At 42.5% G+C, this 19046-nt stretch overlaps 2 protein-coding genes across 2 annotated transcripts; both read right to left on the bottom strand.

The window, feature by feature from the left end:
* Window positions 1-48: 48 nt before the first annotated feature.
* Window positions 49-3467, bottom strand: LOC136697329 (troponin C, skeletal muscle-like). Its single transcript, XM_066672364.1, has 6 exons — window positions 3453-3467; window positions 1214-1265; window positions 972-1115; window positions 769-883; window positions 526-662; window positions 49-160 (listed from the first exon to the last, which is right to left on the bottom strand). The coding sequence occupies exons 1-6, from the start codon at window positions 3465-3467 to the stop codon at window positions 129-131; spliced, it is 495 nt and encodes a 164-aa protein (XP_066528461.1). The 3' UTR covers window positions 49-128.
* A 1119-nt stretch (window positions 3468-4586) lies between these two features.
* On the bottom strand, window positions 4587-8693 carry LOC136697328 (troponin C, skeletal muscle). Its single transcript, XM_066672363.1, has 6 exons — window positions 8655-8693; window positions 7237-7291; window positions 6861-7004; window positions 6203-6317; window positions 4882-5018; window positions 4587-4618 (listed from the first exon to the last, which is right to left on the bottom strand). Exons 1-6 carry the CDS (start codon window positions 8691-8693, stop codon window positions 4587-4589), a joined length of 522 nt encoding a protein of 173 aa, XP_066528460.1.
* Window positions 8694-19046: the final 10353 nt, after the last annotated feature.

Below are 19046 nucleotides of genomic sequence, written 5' to 3'. Positions count from 1 at the left end.
AGTGGGAGAGGCAACGGACCAGATGGTGGACAAAAGGGTAAGGGGGGGGTGGGCATGAGTAGGTTTGTGAGGATGGGTTTGGGTCAACAGGGGGTCAAAGGGGAGAGGAATGTCCATGAGTCTCTGTTTTACTGCACATTCTCCATCATCTTGAGGAATTCTGCAAATAAGAAAATTATGATACATTACAAGGGTGAAAGCACAACTGTTTCTTCAGTGTGGAATGATTTAAAATAAAATAAATTGGCTGTTTATACTGTCTGAACATTTTGCAATAAGCCACAAAGTTACAAATTACTGAAAGTTATCCTTCTGAAAATATACCATTGTGTAGACATGGTTTGAAAGCAAATATTGAGTATGTGATGAATCAGTTGCACCTCCATTCAACAATTGGTAACAAAAAATATAATTGACTAGAAAGTAATGGGTCCTAAACTGCTTTATTGGTACTATACGGAGTATCCCTTCGTAAAATTTAGTGACTTCTCAGTGACATGTCATTAAGAAGTTTGGCCATCATACCATCAAAGTCAAGCATGCCATCTGCGTTTTTGTCTCCGTCCTTCAACAGCTCATCAATCTCTTCCTCTGTGATGGCCTCACCAGTGCTGCGGATGATCTCAGCAAACTCATCTCTGTCAATGTACCCATCAGCATTCCTGCAAAAAAAATAAATAGAAATAGAAATGTGATATTGTTTAGCTAGTGAAGAGCATGCAGAAATGTTTTCAGCCTACAGGTCCTGGCAAGTAAACAATGACATACTTGTCAAAGACACGGAAGCACTCTGCCAACTCCTCTTCGCTCTTGCCAGCCTGGTCCTCCTTTAGGAGCCTCACCATCATGACCAAGAACTCTTCAAAGTCAATGGTTCCGCTGCCTGAGATTTCCCAAAATGAAATGAAATTCTCTTTAATCCACAGTCCCACTGGGTCTATGCTTGAACAGATTATAAAAATGTTCCTTACCATCCTCATCGACCTCCTCTATGATTTCAGCTAACTCCTCTCTGGTTGGATTCTGACCCAGCATCCTCATGACAGTACCCAACTCCTTGGTGCTGATATCACCACCACCATCAGTGTCAAACATGTCAAAGGCAGCTTTGAACTCTATCATAAGTTACAAAAAAATAAAAAAAATAAGATGATCATACAGCTAAACACACAGTCATACTATGATTATGTAAAATATAAACATGGCTACTTACCGGCAAGCATCTCCTCGCTCAGGTAGGAGCGGGCCTCTTGTTGTGCGTCAGTCTACAAACCACCATAAATGCATTAAATCAAGTATGCCATCATTCATATTTAAAAGTAAAATATCTTTGCTAAATAAATACTGGCAAGAATTGGTTTCCTCAATTTTGTTAAGGATTTTGTTTATTATTGTTTATTAACTCTTTAAAGGCCCGTTTTAGGGCCCAAGCTTCAATTCCTCACTGAAAACTGTCATTTATATTTTAGTCTCATTATTGTCTTGGGATAATTTGCAGTAAACATAGAAGAATGATAATTAAACCAATAGAAAACTAAGCAGAAGATATTTAGGCCTTTCCTTAGCCATGTGCACCCCAGTTGGTGCAATATGGCTATTTTAAGGATCAACAGGTTATCTCCTCTCTCAGTGACTGTACATGGCAATTCCGAAATTTAACTCCTGGAATGTGTTGCCTAAGCAAGTAATCTGGTCTCCCACACTTTGCTGACTCTGTATCAAGTAGCAGGTCACCACCCTGCTTTCACCTAACTGGGGACCAGCCAATTTGGTGTTAAATGCTGGTGCATTACCAACACAACAACAAAAGTATTAAGACAGATTTAGCAGTGTGCAGTCCCTCAGTTAACTGGAATTTAAAATCATAAATACTAGCCTGTGTGCTGATTTTTTCTTTTAAATTTATTTTTATTTAAATCTGTAAAATGTTTAAGTCCTATTAATGTTTTGTATAAATAGGCCTTTGCTCATTTTCTAAGTAATGTATATGAAGCCTACATTCCTATATTTAAAAACAGTTTCTTAAATGTCTGCATGCCTTCTCTGCTCTGAACAGGCAATATTTACACAATAGCTGTATTTTTACAGGATTTATTCAGGTATTGTGGGACATCAGTTAGGAATTTATTACAGAACTGGTTGTCTTTCAATTTTTTAATCCTTGTAGGATTCTGTAGAATCTTTTGTATTCTCGTTTAAAAATATTTTATGATTATTATTATGTGAAATAAAGAACATTTTGTCAAATTTCCAAAGTTTCCTAATGGCCCAAATACCTGAATGCTATTTTTTATATTATTATTATTTTAATTTCTTACCATGGTTGTGGTTTAGCTTTCCCCACTACTATCCACCAATCAAGGCCAAAGGAGTGGTCAATCCGTGCGCACCTCAACAGCCAGACTAGACGTCAAGTGAGGGTTCAGACACACTTTAAACGGGTGGGCAAAGACACACCCCCTCCAGAATTAGAATGCTGCACTTTTAGGGCTCTGAGGCACCGCTAACCAATCCGAATTTACAGTGCTTTCGTAAAACAGAAGATCCAGATCTGGTTTAAAAAAAAGCGGAAAAACTTCAAGACCCTAAATTCTACTTTAAACAAGGTTTAACCATAAGGATGTGTAGTGGAGGGTAGCAATGTCGTTGGACGTTAATGAAAACAGTGTGTAGATGCGTCAAGAAACAGGTATATAATATTCAGTTTACCACCAGATTTGAGCCTGGGAAAAAAACATAGATTTCCATGACATGATGCTGTTGCTCAATGTTGATTACAGGAACATGATAACAACTGATCTGAGGCATTATATTGTGCGACAGTACCAATATATGCAAGCTGAAAACAGTTTCAGTGATCTGAAAAGCTTAGCAATATGTTCACTTAATGCTGGATAGCCATGCTTTGCTCTATTGTATATGGTCCAGGTTTTAGGGAAAATTAGAGCATTTTCCCCATGGATATATGTTGGATGTCATGTGAATAATGCCTCGAGCAAAATATTTTTGGGTGAAGATAAACTCTCAGAGGAGGTGCCCACCCCCTTGTAATAAGCAGAGTGAAACTGTAAACCCCAGAGGAAAAGTGCTGTCGTAGAGAACTTCAGCGTGCCCCCGAATAGCAGATTATATCCAGCTACGTGAGGATGTCTCAAACTACACTCCACCCTTCCCATAAAACAAATGGCAGTGCAGGTAGCCCACCTCCCAAAGGATTAAGACCTGTCACTCCTTCTACGGCATACATTTCCTGAGAGGGGGGACATAAGCCAGTGGATTGGAGAAACGGCAGGAGGGATGATGAGCTGAAGATCTGACAGTTGCAGCCATAAGCTAACAGGGTGGAAAGGGGAGGAGGTTAGGGACTATAAACCCAGAATCAGATGCACAGTAAGAGAATTTCATGGTGCTGTACACCACAACACCAATGCTGTAAAACAGAACACGTTCACCTCAGAGTTCTTCATCAAGAATGTTCCTCAGCCTAGCATTTGGCTTGTGACACCTTACTATGGCACTGCCATTCTGGAGATATTTACTGCACTGGCATGATGTTGAATCAGAAGATATACAAGTGTCAAAGGATTGTATTGCTAGGCAACATGAAGAAAAGACAAGACTTGTGCTGAGCAGTTCAGAGATTCTTCCCTCGTCTTGTACATCATGGATGAAAATGAACTTTTTCCAAATTTTGGTCTTTGGGAATGAACAGTAATTTCTTCAATTTTGCTTAGTTTGTATGAAGATCCCTCAAAAGGTACCTACTTCACTCGGTAAGTATAAAAGCAGAAGAGTCCTGTGTTATGTTTAGAAACATAACAGGTGGGTCAGCAGTGACTCAGGACAGAGCAATGGTGGAGGTGCTGTAGATGGAACTATGGAGGAAACCTGCCTTGAAGTCTTGATATGTGATATAGTGAAGATGAGAGGGTGGATTAGCACATTTCTCTAGGATAATTATTAAAAAATAAATCTTCAGCCTTGAAATGAATATTCATACCATTTCTAAGCAGCAGCTGAGGATTGATACTTGTAAGTTAGATGATGTTTGAAATTAAATCAGGAAATAGGTGTAAAATGAAATTCAAATGATTTATCATTAATAAGGTAAACAGGACTTGCTTCAAATTTCTATTTCAGGCTTGTAATCTGCAAAGATTCAATATCAATTAACTGACTCATTTCATTTACCATGACAATAAGACATAACAGTATACTGAGGCTGATTTATTTTGGAACACTACAGGGTGGGGCATAAGGCAAAAGCAGGTTTCAAGGAGTGGTAAATCATTTCTTAAGAAGGAGCTGGGGGAGAGGGGGACAGCTGGGCAAATGAGAGGTGGGGGCTGGGATTCGGGGAAAAGTAGCTCCCTCTTAAAAGGCTTGGATGGTTATTTATAAAGGTTTCTACAGTCCAACTGCGACAGATCCTGAAGGATATTGGCCCTTGTGCCCTTCAATCCATTCTTTTTTGTCCAACATACAAAAGTTTCATGACTTTTCCACGAGGACCACCTTCTTCCATGTTGTTTGAAAATGTTTGTTAGAACTTTATGTAGGTGATTACGGGGTGGAATGTAACATCTTTACTGTACATTCTCCATCATTTTCAGAAACTCTGGAAAAAAGAATAAAGTATTTATTTCAATGCTATTTAGACTACTTTAAACTCGTAACTTCTATTCATTTTTTTATGATCACAGAAATATTATGGTGAAACACATCATATACTTCAATGGTTCTGTAATTTTGTTTTCACTGAAGATAAATTCCAAGATGCAATCTAATTATGTTAATGGGAGTATACGCTGTTGATTACATTCAGACTTCTGCAACAAAAACATAGGAATGTTCTTAGGAGTGTAATGATGCTAAATTTACCATCAAAGTCGATCTTGCCATCTTTGTTGATGTCTCCATCTGTCATGAGCTCATCTATCTCTTCCTCTGTAATTGGTTCACCTGTGGAGCGCAAGATGTCACCAAACTCCTCTCGGTCGATGAAACCATCTCCATTCCTGTATAGTTGGACCACAACACAAAGCTGTAAAGAACTCTCTCCCTCTCAGTCCTAGAGGACTACTGTTTACTGTGTTGCAGCTTAAACTGCACAAAGGAATACGATTAGGTGTGTAGGTGTGAATTATTTTACTAATATACACTCAGAAAAAAAACACAATTTATAAAAAGTCAATTTTAATGGACAAAATGGTCTTAAAGGAATTAACATCATTTTGTTAAAAAGACCATGTTACATTTTATCAGGTTAATTTTTAACCTGCCCCCACACTAAAAATATAGTCATTCATTAATATCACAGAAGTCACAGCACAGTGCTGAACTGTTTTTTCAACAAAAAAAAAAAGTAATTTGATAAATATTTCTTTCAAAATAAACATGTCATAATATTTTTCATCATCCTGAATATAGCACAATACTTGCAGTGTTGGCTATAATGAGGAATCTATGTTTTCATCTGATGTTTTTCACAACAGATTTTGTATCAACAAATAAAGCTTGCTCATTTATTCTAATACAAAATGTTTCATTAATTCATTCATATTCTCTAACCGCTCATCCAGTTCAGGGTCGCAGTGGGTCCGGAGCCTACCCGGAAGGGTAGGCTGGGTGCAAGGCAGGAACACACCCTGGAGGGGGCGCCAGTCCTTCACAGGGCGACACATTCACACCTATGGACACTTTTGAGTCACCAATTCAGCTACCAATGTGTGTTTTTGGAGCACCCAGAGGAAACCCACGCAGACACATAGCGAGGACACACGAAAGTCCTCACAGAAAGTCACCCAGTGCTGGATTTTAACCCACAACCTCCAGTTCCCTTGAGCTATGACTGCAACACTACTTGCTGCTGTGGTAGGTTTATAATAATACTGTGGAAGGTTTGTTGTTTGATAAGTCTCTGTATGTTTACTAGATATAAAGTCATCTCCAGTCATTAATTAAATCCTTAAAGAAGGAGTGGGAGAACAAAATTGTATTTTTTTTTCTGCTTTGTTTTTCAATGTAGAAATAAATTACAATTTGTCAGTTTAGTGAACTTATAGTGATTCATGTAGTTCATGGAGTTCATGTAGTAATTTGGTAAATTATTTACAATGTGTGCACTTTGCTGCAAATTATCTCACTAAAATCTGATAAAAAATTATAGTTATGTTTACAGTTCTTACAGAGTGTTACATACTTGTCAAAGATGCGGAAACATTCAGACAGCTCGTCTTCACTCTTGCCTGCCTGGTCCTCCTTTAGCTGCTGCACCATCATGACCAAGAACTCTTCAAAGTCAATGGTACCACTGCCTGAGGAAACAATCACATTTTTAATCAATGTTCGCTAAACAAAACAGAAACAGGCAGGATTTATAGCAGCTTAAATCCAGACTTTTATTATTGAAATTATTAGAACAAATAAGTGCTTTACACAAAAAGCCCACACAGAATAAGTATAAAAAGAAAAAGGTCCAAATTCTTTATCTATTGGAAAGCATATGAAACTGAAAGGTAATGCCTTAGTACATTTAGCATTTACTGATGTTTATAGGACACAATTAATCTTTTTTTGGTTCCATTTGTTTCAAAACAAAATTCAAGACCTAAAACTTCATAGATACTAAAAAAAAGAATAAATTATACATTAAAAGCAACCAGTTACAATATATGAAAATATAACTGGGAAAATAGTCAATTCATTTTTTTCTTTGCCTTATAAATAGCCATGAATTATAAATACAGTAGTTGCTCCTCAGAAATGAATGTATTTAATTATGAAAACATGGACTTTAAAGCTGGAAGTAGTCTAGTAAATCCAAGAACAGATGTTTGAAATATTAGTTCAATGCATACCATCCTCATCAACCTCTTCAATGATGGCATCCAGCTCCTCTCTGCTTGGGTTCTGGCCCAGCATCCTCATGACAGTTCCCAGCTCTTTTGTGCTGATATCACCACCACCATCAGTGTCAAACATATCAAAAGCGGCCTTGAATTCTATAGCAAGAAATTAACAGATTAATTATATATGATATTCTATTCTGTTATTATACATATTATATATAATATATATATTTCATGAGCAGTGTGCATGAAAAATTATTTTGTCCATATTCCTAACCAAGCTAAGCCCATTCAATAATAAATACAAGTTTCTCATTTAATATGATGAGCTAATATAACAGCACATAATCAAAGAAAATGATCTTTTACATGCTAACACACATACCAGCAATCATCTCCTCACTCAGGAAGGAGCGTGCGTCGGTCTGGGCTTCAGTTGGCTATGAAGAGGGGGAGGAGGTGTACAAAATAACATAAATGACTGGAGAAAATGTGCAAGACAATGTCTCATTATAATGAAGAAAAAACCCACTGTAAAAAGTGTGAGCAGGTGAACAGGAGGTAGAGGACAGCAGTTTCATTGTGTTAATTAGTCATCTCCTACCTGGAGATCCTTCTTCTCATTTCTTCCCACCCCAGTATTCAATTACATGGTGAGAAGTGTTATTATATAAAAAAAAATCCATGATTTACAGTATTCATTTGATTAGAGCTACTTTCTTTAGTAAAAAAGAAGAAGCATAGAGTCATATGCAATGCTTTGAAAATGATTGTGTTATATGTTTCATTTACTTCCTGTGAAACTGTATTTTGCAAAAATAAAAAAAGTCTACAAATAATACGAAAAATTATATGTCTATTTCAGTCACTGGGCACAGGGCAGAAACACACCCTGAATGAGGCACCAGTTCATTGCAAGGCACCACACACTCACACATTTACTCAAACACCCACACCTATGGACACTTTTGACCAGCAAGCCCCACTATCACCATGTATTTTCCGACTGTGGGGGAAATCGGGAGTGCTTGGGGGAAATCAGCACGGACACACGCAGAACACACACAACTCTTCACAGTGACCCAAGACCCCAGGACCTTGGAGATGACAGTGACACACCAGCTGCACCAACGTGCCACCCCAGAAAAGGATTCAAATAAAATGGAATAATATATAAAAGAAATGAATTTGCAACACTAAACAAGAAGTAATATCAGCTCTGTTGTGTGAATCCAACACACACCATGGTTTTATTACTATCAAGATATTTTATTATCATTAGTTTTATTAATAGTTTTATTAATAGTTGTCAAATTACTTGTTACAATTTTACTGCATTAATTGTTATTTGGATTCATTCTAAAGTTCTTGTTGTTGTTATTCATTAAATTGTTTATATAATGTATATATGTTTAATGATTTTAAAGATATTTATTGCCCTTTACAGCATCCACACACCATAATGAATGGATCAATAGAAAATATTCAAATAACCTATTGTAACATAGACATAAATTAAATTAAGAATGTTCTTTTCTTCTCTGATAAATTTCACTTTCAGAGGAAAAAAATCTTATAGTAGATTTAAAGCAGAAAAAGTATAAGGCAGGGTGTTGTCCTTTCTCCTAATTGTAGTTGCTTACTTTGTCCTCCCCTTGCCAGTGTCTTATTTAAAGCCACCAAGAATCCCAAGTGCAATAGGACAGAGAAACCGTAAACAGATCCAGGATGAAATAAGCTGAACATCCTTGAGCACATGCTCCAGCTGCATATTCAGAGCACTAATATAGCTCTAATTAATACCTCAAGCAGCTCAGGAGTGTCCCAGAAGTAGACTGGCATTAAGATAATGCTCCTTCATCTCATATGTCCGCTAGTCTATCATCTCTGCAATTCACAGCACAAATGTCAGAGTATATACTTTCTCCCTTACTTTGTCTTTCTCTCCCCCTTTCTTAATTTTGCATTCACATAGTATGTGCCCACACTGAGATCACAATTAAAGGCAAAACCTTATTCTCATCTGTAAAGAACTGCCCTTGCATTGTCAACATTTTATAAATGGTTGACAAAAACTTAACGCGAGCCACCTCAGTCATTATATTTTCAAGGCTACAGTGGAACCAATAAAATCCTGAATAGGATTCACAAATCATAGAAAGTACTTAGCATCAGTGCCATCTTTTAAAAATGAACATGGATTTTCTCTAACTGTATGCATTAGATAAGGAGAAAAGTTTAAATGAGCTAACCAACAATAGTTGAGGCCCTATTTCAAATCAATATTCACAGTCAAAATTTCTCCTGACGTCAATCATAGCACACAGACAAGTGTCTGTATCATTAGAAACAAAATAATTATTCAACTGAAGGTCAAATCTCTTTATGATGTAAGAAACACTGGCTGTCTGAGTGTCATTCATATGCAGACAATAACCCTAAGGAAAACACTCTTTCATTTGAATGACACATTAGCGCAAACTTACCTAAGCTTAACAATATAAATCACTCAGCACAGAAGAGAGAAGATAGGCATTGATAAACTGTATCTTCAATACATTTAAGAGTAACAGTGATGTTCTGGGAAGACCGTTGGAAACAGCTTGGAAAACACTGTTTATCCATACACAAAACCAATCTTGTGCATTGAGCAGTTCATCCCTTCCAGTCATGTAAACATTTTGTCTCCATAAACAGTCAATCCTTGTAGTAATATATAAATCTTCTCCATTTGTATGAACCACAAATTAATGAACTGCAGCCCAGAAAAGCAGTCTTACCATGGTGAGGGCCTGTTAGAGGGATCACAGTGTGCTTGAAAGGAGAACACGACAAAAGATCAGGATCTTTGTGTCCCACAAGTGTCCAGATAAGCAAAGCACTATATGCTCCTCCAATAAGTACTTGTGCATTAAGTCTACCTTTTTTCTGAAAACGTTTAGGATTGGGTTAGAAACTCTTGACTGGGGATGTATTGACCAATGCCTGCATCTGCTGCATCCAAAGCACCACCCCTTGCTAGCATCCCACTTTAAAACATTGCCTCCCTTGAGAACCTTCCATTGCCCCATATTTAGATTAAGGGCATACAGGGCATGACAAGCACCATCAATACTATTTATCAAAAAAATAAATAAAAAAAAAAAAATAAGGAAGGGGATTGGTGGGCAGACAGTCAGGCGGTTTATTTTAGCAGTGGATGAACAGAGATTCCAGTAGCAGATGGACACTAGCCATCACACACACAGGTTTATGCAATGCAATGGGAGATGGGCAGGATTTGTGGCATAACACACGCGCTTGTATTTCTTCACCTTATCTGTTAATATTTCCCTCTCTCTATGGGAATTGCGCTCGTTAAGTGTCAGAAACTGAATAAAATCTTGGAATGAGACAAATGTAAGCTTTTGAAAGATTTTCTGCAGCAATGCAAGTTTTATAGAATGAATAGTACTGAAGGAAAAAGAATGTACAATGGATGCAGCTGTTCATTGACACTGACACATGATGTTTATTATGTACTTGATTATAAAATCCTATTAAGTACATTGCCTAAACTGACTGCAAGGCTGCAAATATTTTTCAGTTTTCAAATATAATCTACATATATTTTTTTCCAGGTAAATCTGTTCCCTAACTCTGTGATGTTTAAACTGCCCCGGCAAAGAAGGCACATGTCAGTCATTAATCTCCACATAATTCCCTATCCATACAGTATCTGGTTTCTTGTAGTGATCCTTAGCTAGAGTTTCACTAGCTATGTAAACAGATTCCATTCCTAGTGTTGACACCAAAATAAAATAACTACAAATTCACAATAGAGCATTTAAAACGTTACCACTGGAACAGGCAAAAATGATTAGTTACACAGTCTGTGACGTGAGCATAAAAATAATATTTCTGTAATCAGTCCATTAACACCTGCAGGTGTTATGGACTAGAGCACACCTGCAGGTGTTATGGACTAGAATATGTAATATGTAATATGTAAATGGATATAAGTAATCAACCACTATCTGAGATGTTTCCATCACTGTCACATAAACACTAACCCACAGAGTGACATGACACGACAAGGAAGACTCCAAACAATCTAATGAGTGTGTCAGTACAACTGTAGAACACATTCATGAAACTGCTGAGTCACTGGACAACAGCCATTTTGTATGAATTAAAATAACCTACACTAAATTCTAATTTTGTTTAAGACATGTCTGTTCAATCAAGATTAGCATTAATTACACATACACACATGATACCTCAGGTAAAATTATAGAGTTAAGTGTTTGTCAGGATACATTTATTACAGTAGTTAAGTAGTGTGGAATGATATGGGAGAGGGATACTTGATTTACCAATCAGAAGATTAGGTGAGGAATTTAAATGTGTGGTTGTGAGATGATCTTGTCAGGATCTAAGTATGCACTTGTAAAATCAGCAGCACCAGTCACAAAAGCAGGAAGGAAGTGAAATTTGTAAGCTGCAGTGCAGGTAGCCGGGAGTTTATTAGAGCTAAGGGATGTGATTGGCCAAGTGCAAAGCATTTAGGCTATAAATACTGGTAGATGGGGTGAAGTATGAGATTGGAAATTGCTGGTGGACGTACGTAAGTAAAAAATTGCAGGTCCATTGCGTTAACTACACTGAGGCCAGACTATGTAAGTGGGGGTGGGTCTGGGATGCCAGACATCATTGTTGAGCCTTCTGGAAGTGTTGTGGGCTTAATCCAGCGAAACACTGATGAGGCAGGTGACCTGATGACCCCTAGGAAGAACTAGTGATGCAGTGGCTGAATCATAAACGGCCACAGCAACCAGGTGTAGGATTTGAACAAGGGTGATAACAGAAATTTTGTTGCTGCACGTATGAAAAAGGAGGGGTGGGCCCTGTGCGAATTGGCATAGGATATTTTACATCTAATCCTGTGTATGATTATATGTGTATATGTGTATGATTCATTCCCCCATCATCTAATCCAGTAATTATTAAATGATATCATGAATACTGATTACAGGGCTCTGTAAAGGTCTGCACATGTAGTAACGTTTACCAAATTCCCCATAGATTTCCATCTATATCCTTTCATACATTTGCTTTTTTTTTCCTTGCCTCAAGCAACCACATAATCTCAATAGCATAAACCGCCCACATGCTTAATGGCTAAAAGATGAAAGGTCATAATTGCCTCTTGAAAAGGATCTTACGCTCCATGTTTTAGCATTATATGGTCACATGCAATATTTCCTTCTATCATCTCAAATTGCCTAGGAAACCTTTTACTAAGTTCTGCAATGGTTTGGATAATTTGCAAATTTTCAAGTGGTTTATTTACCATGTAAACATACACATCGGTGGCTGAAAGACCATGTAAACAACAGTTCAGAAATTAGAACAGGGCTCATACTACTGCTATTTTTTGGAGAGACTTTTTGTTGTCTTTCAGATCTTGCCCATTCTTTTATTTTTTGTCTGCAAATCTACCTCAAAGTTATATATATATATATATATATTTGCTTTGGGTGGCACAGCAGGTAGTGTCGCATTCACACAGCTCCAGGGACCTGGAGGTTGTGGGTTCAAGCCCCTCTCTGGGCGACTGTCTGTGAGGAGTTTGGTGTGTTCTCCCTGTGTCTGCAGCAGTTTCCTCTGGGTGCTCCGTTTTCCTGCATGGTCCAAAAAACCCCACATTGGTAGGTGGATTGGCGACTCAAAAGTGTCATTAGGTGTGAGTGTGTGAGTGAGTATGTGTTGCCCTGTGAAGGACTGGCGCCCCCTCCAGGGTGTGTTCCTGACTTGCGCCCAGTGATTCCAGGAAGGTTCCGGACCCACCGCGACCCTGAACTGGATAAGAGCTTACAGATAATGAATGAATGATTTGATTTGAGTATTATATATATTCACAAATAAATAAACTGTTGGTATCCTTTTTTTTGACTGCTACCATCTGCTCAAAGTAAATTATTATCATCACAGCATGAGTTGGTTGTGGGGAAAATAATGTTCAGCCAGTTTGATATTTAGCATTCTGTCAACACTGTTTATGATCCATGTGTATTAGTGCAGCAGTGTTGCTTGGAACGGTGCTTGTATTAGTGAACCTTTAACGCAGACACCAGTTAACATGATCTGACGGCTCAGTTATCTAGCATAATCTTTCCTTGAGGAGGAGATATAACCACAGACACTTTGAGAGGCTTAAGCGCTCTTGAGTGACAGCACCAAATGGAAGAAGGGCATTAGCTCTCTCACACTCTTATTTACTCTGGCTCACTTTTACTCCACCTTTTTCCCTCACTCTATTCTTAGATATTCTCAAGAGGAGCAGCTGAGCCTTATAGATGTCTTCCAAACTAAATAAGGGAAGCAGAGATGAGAGTCTAACCCTGTGTCCCTTCTTTAAACCTCAGTCACTGCCCTGGATACCTTAGAGTCAGTGGAGTAGTAAGTGGATTTGGATTTGCCTCATCTCCACTGTTTTCTTGATACATGCAAAAAAAAATCTGAGTTAATATGAAACTCTTAACTGTTTAACCTATTTATGATTATGCTCAAAACATGAATTTAAATGGGATGATCGTGAATATAACCAATTTAGGACAAGGTGTTCACAGAGAGTTCAAAGGAAGGTTTTTTATTTGAAAAATATTTAACATTTTTTGTTTTCTTTAAAAAAAAAGATAGTAAACATATCAATTTAGACATAGTACATAAAATGAAAATGCATGTTTAAGATATTACACTACAACATTAAAGCATTCAAAATTTCATTGTCTGTAACCACTTATCCAAGTTCAGGGCCGCGGTGGGTCCAGAGCCGACACGGAATCACAGCAGGAAAACACCTTGTATGGGGTACATTAGAACACAAAAGCAAATAAAGCATTCCTTAAAAGAACAGTCAAAGGCATGAAAATGGGGAAAAATAAATAAATAAGAACAAAAAGGTATGAGGATGTACAAACTACTGTCACGCCTTCGCCCTGTCAAGTCTGTTGTCCCCGCCATGTGCTTTATTTGCACATGGCTTTGTTTGTTATTGTCCTTGTCTCCGCCCCTGTCTCCGCCTTTGTTCCGCCTCCTCGTCTGTCATGTGTTAACCCGTCCTCCTCGTTATCTGTCCAGGTGTGTCTCGTTTATGTCTTGTATTTAAGTTCCCTTGTGTCTCTCCTGTTTGTCGTACATTTCTCCTTTGTCCGTTGTCATATCTGTCGTGTTATTTAGTTTATCTGTCTGTCTCTGCAGTTTGACTTTAGTTGTTTCAAATCCAGTTGTTTCGTTTCCTTTCACCGTTTCACTCCCCAGTCTAGTCTGTCTATGTGTTAGTTTCGTTTCATTTCGCGTTGTGTTGTTTCTACTGTTGCCTGTCGTTGTTTTGTTATATCTTTCGTTATATTAAACTCTTTGTGTTTTAGCGAGTGCGTCCGCCTCTGTCAGTCTGCTCCGTGTTCCGTGACAGAATGTACGACCTACACATGGACGCAGCTAACACGGACCACTACATGGACTCAGTTTGTTCGGACTATTATTTCAAGGGGTGTGCCATTCGCCGAACCCCATTTCGCACGGGCCCCAAAGATCCAGTGGAGGAGGCTTTGAGAGCAGCCTCAGACTGGAGTCGACGGCATCAGCTCTGGCCCGGCGCGATTCCTGATCCCCTACCAGAGGACTCGATTCGAGAGTCGACGGATTACTCCAGTGTTAAGCGTAAGAATCGCCGTAAGAAACGCGCTGGAGTCACTCCGTCGATGGTGGATTACCCCCTCAGGTCCGGGGAAATTTTTTTGGGGGGGTTGAGGGTTGGGGCTGTTAGCCTCCATCCTCAGGACAAGAAAGAGCAGGCTAACAGGGGCACATCTCTGGGGGATCCATGGTCGATGACATCCCTTATGAGTGTGCCCGTCAAACCCCCTAAACCCTCTACAGCTCCAGCGCGAGCCCGACGAGCAGCACAAGCCCCTGCCTCCGTGGACGTCGTCGCAGGTTCCCCTGCCTCCGTGGACTTCATCGCAGGTTCTCCTGCCTCCGTGGACGTCGTCGCAGGTCCCCCTGTTTCCGAGGACGTCATCGCAGGAAGGCTTACCGCTGTTGCTCCACTGGGCGCAGCGCCTCCAATCACTCCAGCCGCTCCTGTCCTCGTGAACGCGGCGCCTCCAGCCGTCCTTGTCTCCGCGAGCGCAGCGCCAACGGCCGCTCCTGTCTCCGCGAGCACGGCTCCCTCAGCCGCTCCTGTCTCCGCGAGCGCGGCTCCCTCAGCCGCTCCTGTCTCCGCGAGCGCGGCTCCCTCAGCCGCTCCTGTCTCCGCGAGCGCGGCTCCCTCAGCCGCTCCTGTCTCCGCGAGCGCGGCTCCCTCAGCCGCTCCTGTCTCCGCGAGCGCGGCTCCCTCAGCCGCTCCTGTCTTCGCGAGCGCGGCTCCCTCAGCCGCTCCTGTCTCCGTGAGCGCGGTTCCCTCAGCCGCTCCTGTCTCCGTGAGCGCGGTTCCCTCAGCCGCTCCTGTCTCCGTGAGCGCGGCCCCCTCAGCCGCTCCTGTCTCCGTGAGCGCGGCCCCCGCCGCTCCTGTCTCCGTGAGCGCGGCCCCCGCCGCTCCTGTCTCCGTGAGCGCAGCGCTTCCAGCCGCTCCTGCCTCCGTGGACGTCGTCGCAGGCTCCCCCGCCTCCGTGGACGTCGTCGCAGGCTCCCATGCCTCCGTGGACGTCGTCGCAGGCTCCCATGCCTCCGTGGACGACGTCGCAGGTTCCCCTGTCTCCGTGGACGACGTCGCAGGTTCCCCTGTCTCCGCGAGCGCGGCTCCCTCAGCCGCTCCTGTCTCCGCGAGCGCGGCTCCCTCAGCCGCTCCTGTCTCCGCGAGCGCGGCTCCCTCAGCCGCTCCTGTCTCCGCGAGCGCGGCTCCCTCAGCCGCTCCTGTCTCCGCGAGCGCGGCTTCCTCAGCCGCTCCTGTCTCCGCGAGCGCGGCTCCCTCAGCCGCTCCTGTCTCCGCGAGCACGGCTCCCTCAGCCGCTCCTGTCTCCGCGAGCGCGGCTCCCTCAGCCGCTACTGTCTCCGCGAGCGCGGCTCCCTCAGCCGCTCCTGTCTCCGCGAGCGCGGCTCCCTCAGCCGCTCCTGTCTCCGCGAGCGCGGCTCCCTCAGCCGCTCCTGTCTCCGTGAGCGCGGCTCCCTCAGCCGCTCCTGTCTCCGTGAGCGCGGCTCCCTCAGCCGCTCCTGTCTCCGTGAGCGCGGCCCCCGCCGCTCCTGTCTCCGTGAGCGCAGCGCTTCCAGCCGCTCCTGCCTCCGTGGACGTCGTCGCAGGCTCCCCCGCCTCCATGGACGTCGTCGCAGGCTCCCATGCCTCCGTGGACGTCGTCGCAGGCTCCCATGCCTCCGTGGACGACGTCGCAGGTTCCCCTGTCTCCGTGGACGACGTCGCAGGTTCCCCTGTCTCCGTGAGCGCGGCTCCCTCAGCCGCTCCTGTCTCCGTGGACGACGTCGCAGGTTCCCCTGTCTCCGCGAGCGCGGCTCCCTCAGCCGCTCCTGTCTCCGCGAGCGCGGCTCCCTCAGCCGCTCCTGTCTCCGCGAGCGCGGCTCCCTCAGCCGCTCCTGTCTCCGCGAGCGCGGCTCCCTCAGCCGCTCCTGTCTCCGCGAGCGCGGCTCCCTCAGCCGCTCCTGTCTCCGCGAGCGCGGCTCCCTCAGCCGCTCCTGTCTCCGCGAGCGCGGCTCCCTCAGCCGCTCCTGTCTCCGCGAGCGCGGCTCCCTCAGCCGCTCCTGTCTCCGCGAGCGCGGCTCCCTCAGCCGCTCCTGTCTCTGTGAGCGCGGCTCCCTCAGCCGCTCCTGTCTCCGTGACTGTGGCTTCGGCCGTTTCTGCCCCCGTGACTGTGGCTACGGCCGCTCCTGGTCGTGTCCGTGGGACGGCCCCGAGGACTTCGAGGCCGATCCCCAGAACTGTGCCCAGGCTGGTTCCTCAGACTCCTCCACAGACATTTGCCAGTCCTGGGCACCCCCCTGTTATATTGGTTCCCCTGTCTGTCCCTGTCTCTGTCCTTGTCCCTGTGTCTGCCTTTGTCTCTGTCCCAGTCCCTGTCACTGTATTCGTGTCTGTCCCCCTGAATGTCTTGGTCCCTGTTCCCCTGTCAGTCCTGTCCAGTCCCTGTTTCAACCCTCTGTCCCGTCTCCTGTCCAGTCCCAGCATCCAGCCTCTGTCCAGTCACATACCCCTGTCCAGTCTAACGTTTCTGTTCCTATCCTGTCCAGTGTCTTGTCCCCTGTCACGTCACCAGTCTCTGCTCCCGTCCATTCCCAGCACCCAGTCCTGTCATCTGTCCTGTCTCATGTCCAGTCCCCGTATCCGTCCAATGTTCAGTCACCAGTCTTGTCTCCGTTTTCTATGTCTGTCCAGTCTCGATCCCCATCCTGTGTTCAGTCACCTGTCATGCCCCATTTCCCATCTCAGATATTCGGTCCTGTCGTGTCCCCAGCTCCTGTGTCTGTTCCCGTCCTGTCCTGAGTCCTGTCTCCCATGGTTCCTTGTCTTGTCCTAGTCTATCTTGTTTTCCGTGCCCTCTCCTGTGCCAGCTCCTGGGGGGTTTAGGTGTACACGCCCCGGGAGTTGCGTGTTCAGGGGGGGGCATCTGTCACGCCTTTGCCCTGTCAAGTCTGTTGTCCCCGCCATGTGCTTTATTTGCACATGGCTTTGTTTGTAATTGTCCTTGTCTCCGCCCCTGTCTCCGCCTTTGTTCCGCCTCCTCGTCTGTCATGTGTTAACCCATCCTCCTCGTTATCTGTCCAGGTGTGTCTCGTTTATGTCTTGTATTTAAGTTCCCTTGTGTTTCTCCTGTTTGTCGTACATTTCTCCTTTGTCCGTTGTCATATCTGTCGTGTTATTTAGTTTATCTGTCTGTCTCTGCAGTTTGACTTTAGTTGTTTCAAATCCAGTTGTTTCGTTTCCTTTCACCGTTTCGCTCCCCAGTCTAGTCTGTCTATGTGTTAGTTTCGTTTCATTTCGCGTTGTGTTGTTTCTACTGTTGTCTGTCGTTGTTTTGTTATATCTTTCGTTATATTAAAAGTGTTTTAGCGAGTGCGTCCGCCTCTGTCAGTCTGTTCCGTGACAACTACACACATTATTATCTTTTTGGTTTATACTCAAAGAGAAGAGATTCAAAATACTGTGCCAAGTTATTTACAAGGCCTTTTTTGGGCTTTAACTTCACTGTCATCTCTGTGTATCAGTTATAATCATACACTGAATATGCTACAAAGTGTCCACATACACACACCAAAAGCTGAATACAATTTCGATCTTTTTTTTTTTTTTAAATGAAGCCAAAGCAGATACTTGTTTTTGTTTATTCAAGGTACGGAAAGACATATTCTTTTGTGTTTGGTTTTTCAAGAAACAAATACTGTAAGTACTCTTAAAAGTAAAAACTTTTAATTGTTTACACAGCAGTAAAAACTGGATACCTTGTTTCTGGGAGTGCATGCAAAAAATTAATTCATCTTGTCAAAAACATTTTTAAAAATCTATGCAGGGGAAAAGAATGTAAGACTATGAAAAACACACCTCAGTAATGTGAATGGCCCTTGAACATTGTTGTCAGTGGTGTGCTCTCTGCTGGCTACATTCCTATAATTCATCTCTATAATTTAAAACAGGCTCTTGACATGCAATGACATGCATCTTGTGTGATCTCAAGTGTCCACTTCTATTTTCTTGGATTTCATACATAATTTCCACTAAGTGCCAAGCACACAAGCCACTGCCTTTGTTTTCAGACAAAAAAAAGTTCTGGGTGTCCATGCCCTTGTTTCAGTATGAGCTGTAAAATGTTTAGATTGTGTGGTTTGCCCTTCTTATGAATTAACAGGTGTGAAGACAACAACAATATAGGGCAGTTACACTGTTTATAACTGTGGTAATTTGGTACTCTCAAGGAAGCACCAGGACACATTATCATTCACACTACAGATATGACGTGACTTAATGAGTCCCAAGCCACTTTCAAGGTAGTTTAAATGCTTGATAAAAAATGTCTCCAAGAAATACAGTACCAGTCAAATGTTGGGACACACCCACTCAGAGAGGGTTTGAATATATCTTCTCATTCAATGTTTTCTCTTTGTTTTTTATTTTCTACATTGTAAATGAATATGGAAGACATTAAAACTATGAACGAATTATGTAGTAAACAAAAAAGTGTTAAACAAACCAGAATATTTTATATACTT

Source organism: Hoplias malabaricus, chromosome 5 (genome assembly GCF_029633855.1).
Source record: "Hoplias malabaricus isolate fHopMal1 chromosome 5, fHopMal1.hap1, whole genome shotgun sequence".
Lineage (NCBI taxonomy): Eukaryota > Metazoa > Chordata > Actinopteri > Characiformes > Erythrinidae > Hoplias > Hoplias malabaricus.
The sequence above is the reverse complement of the archived record's forward strand: the minus strand, read 5'-3'. Positions and strand labels throughout refer to the sequence as shown.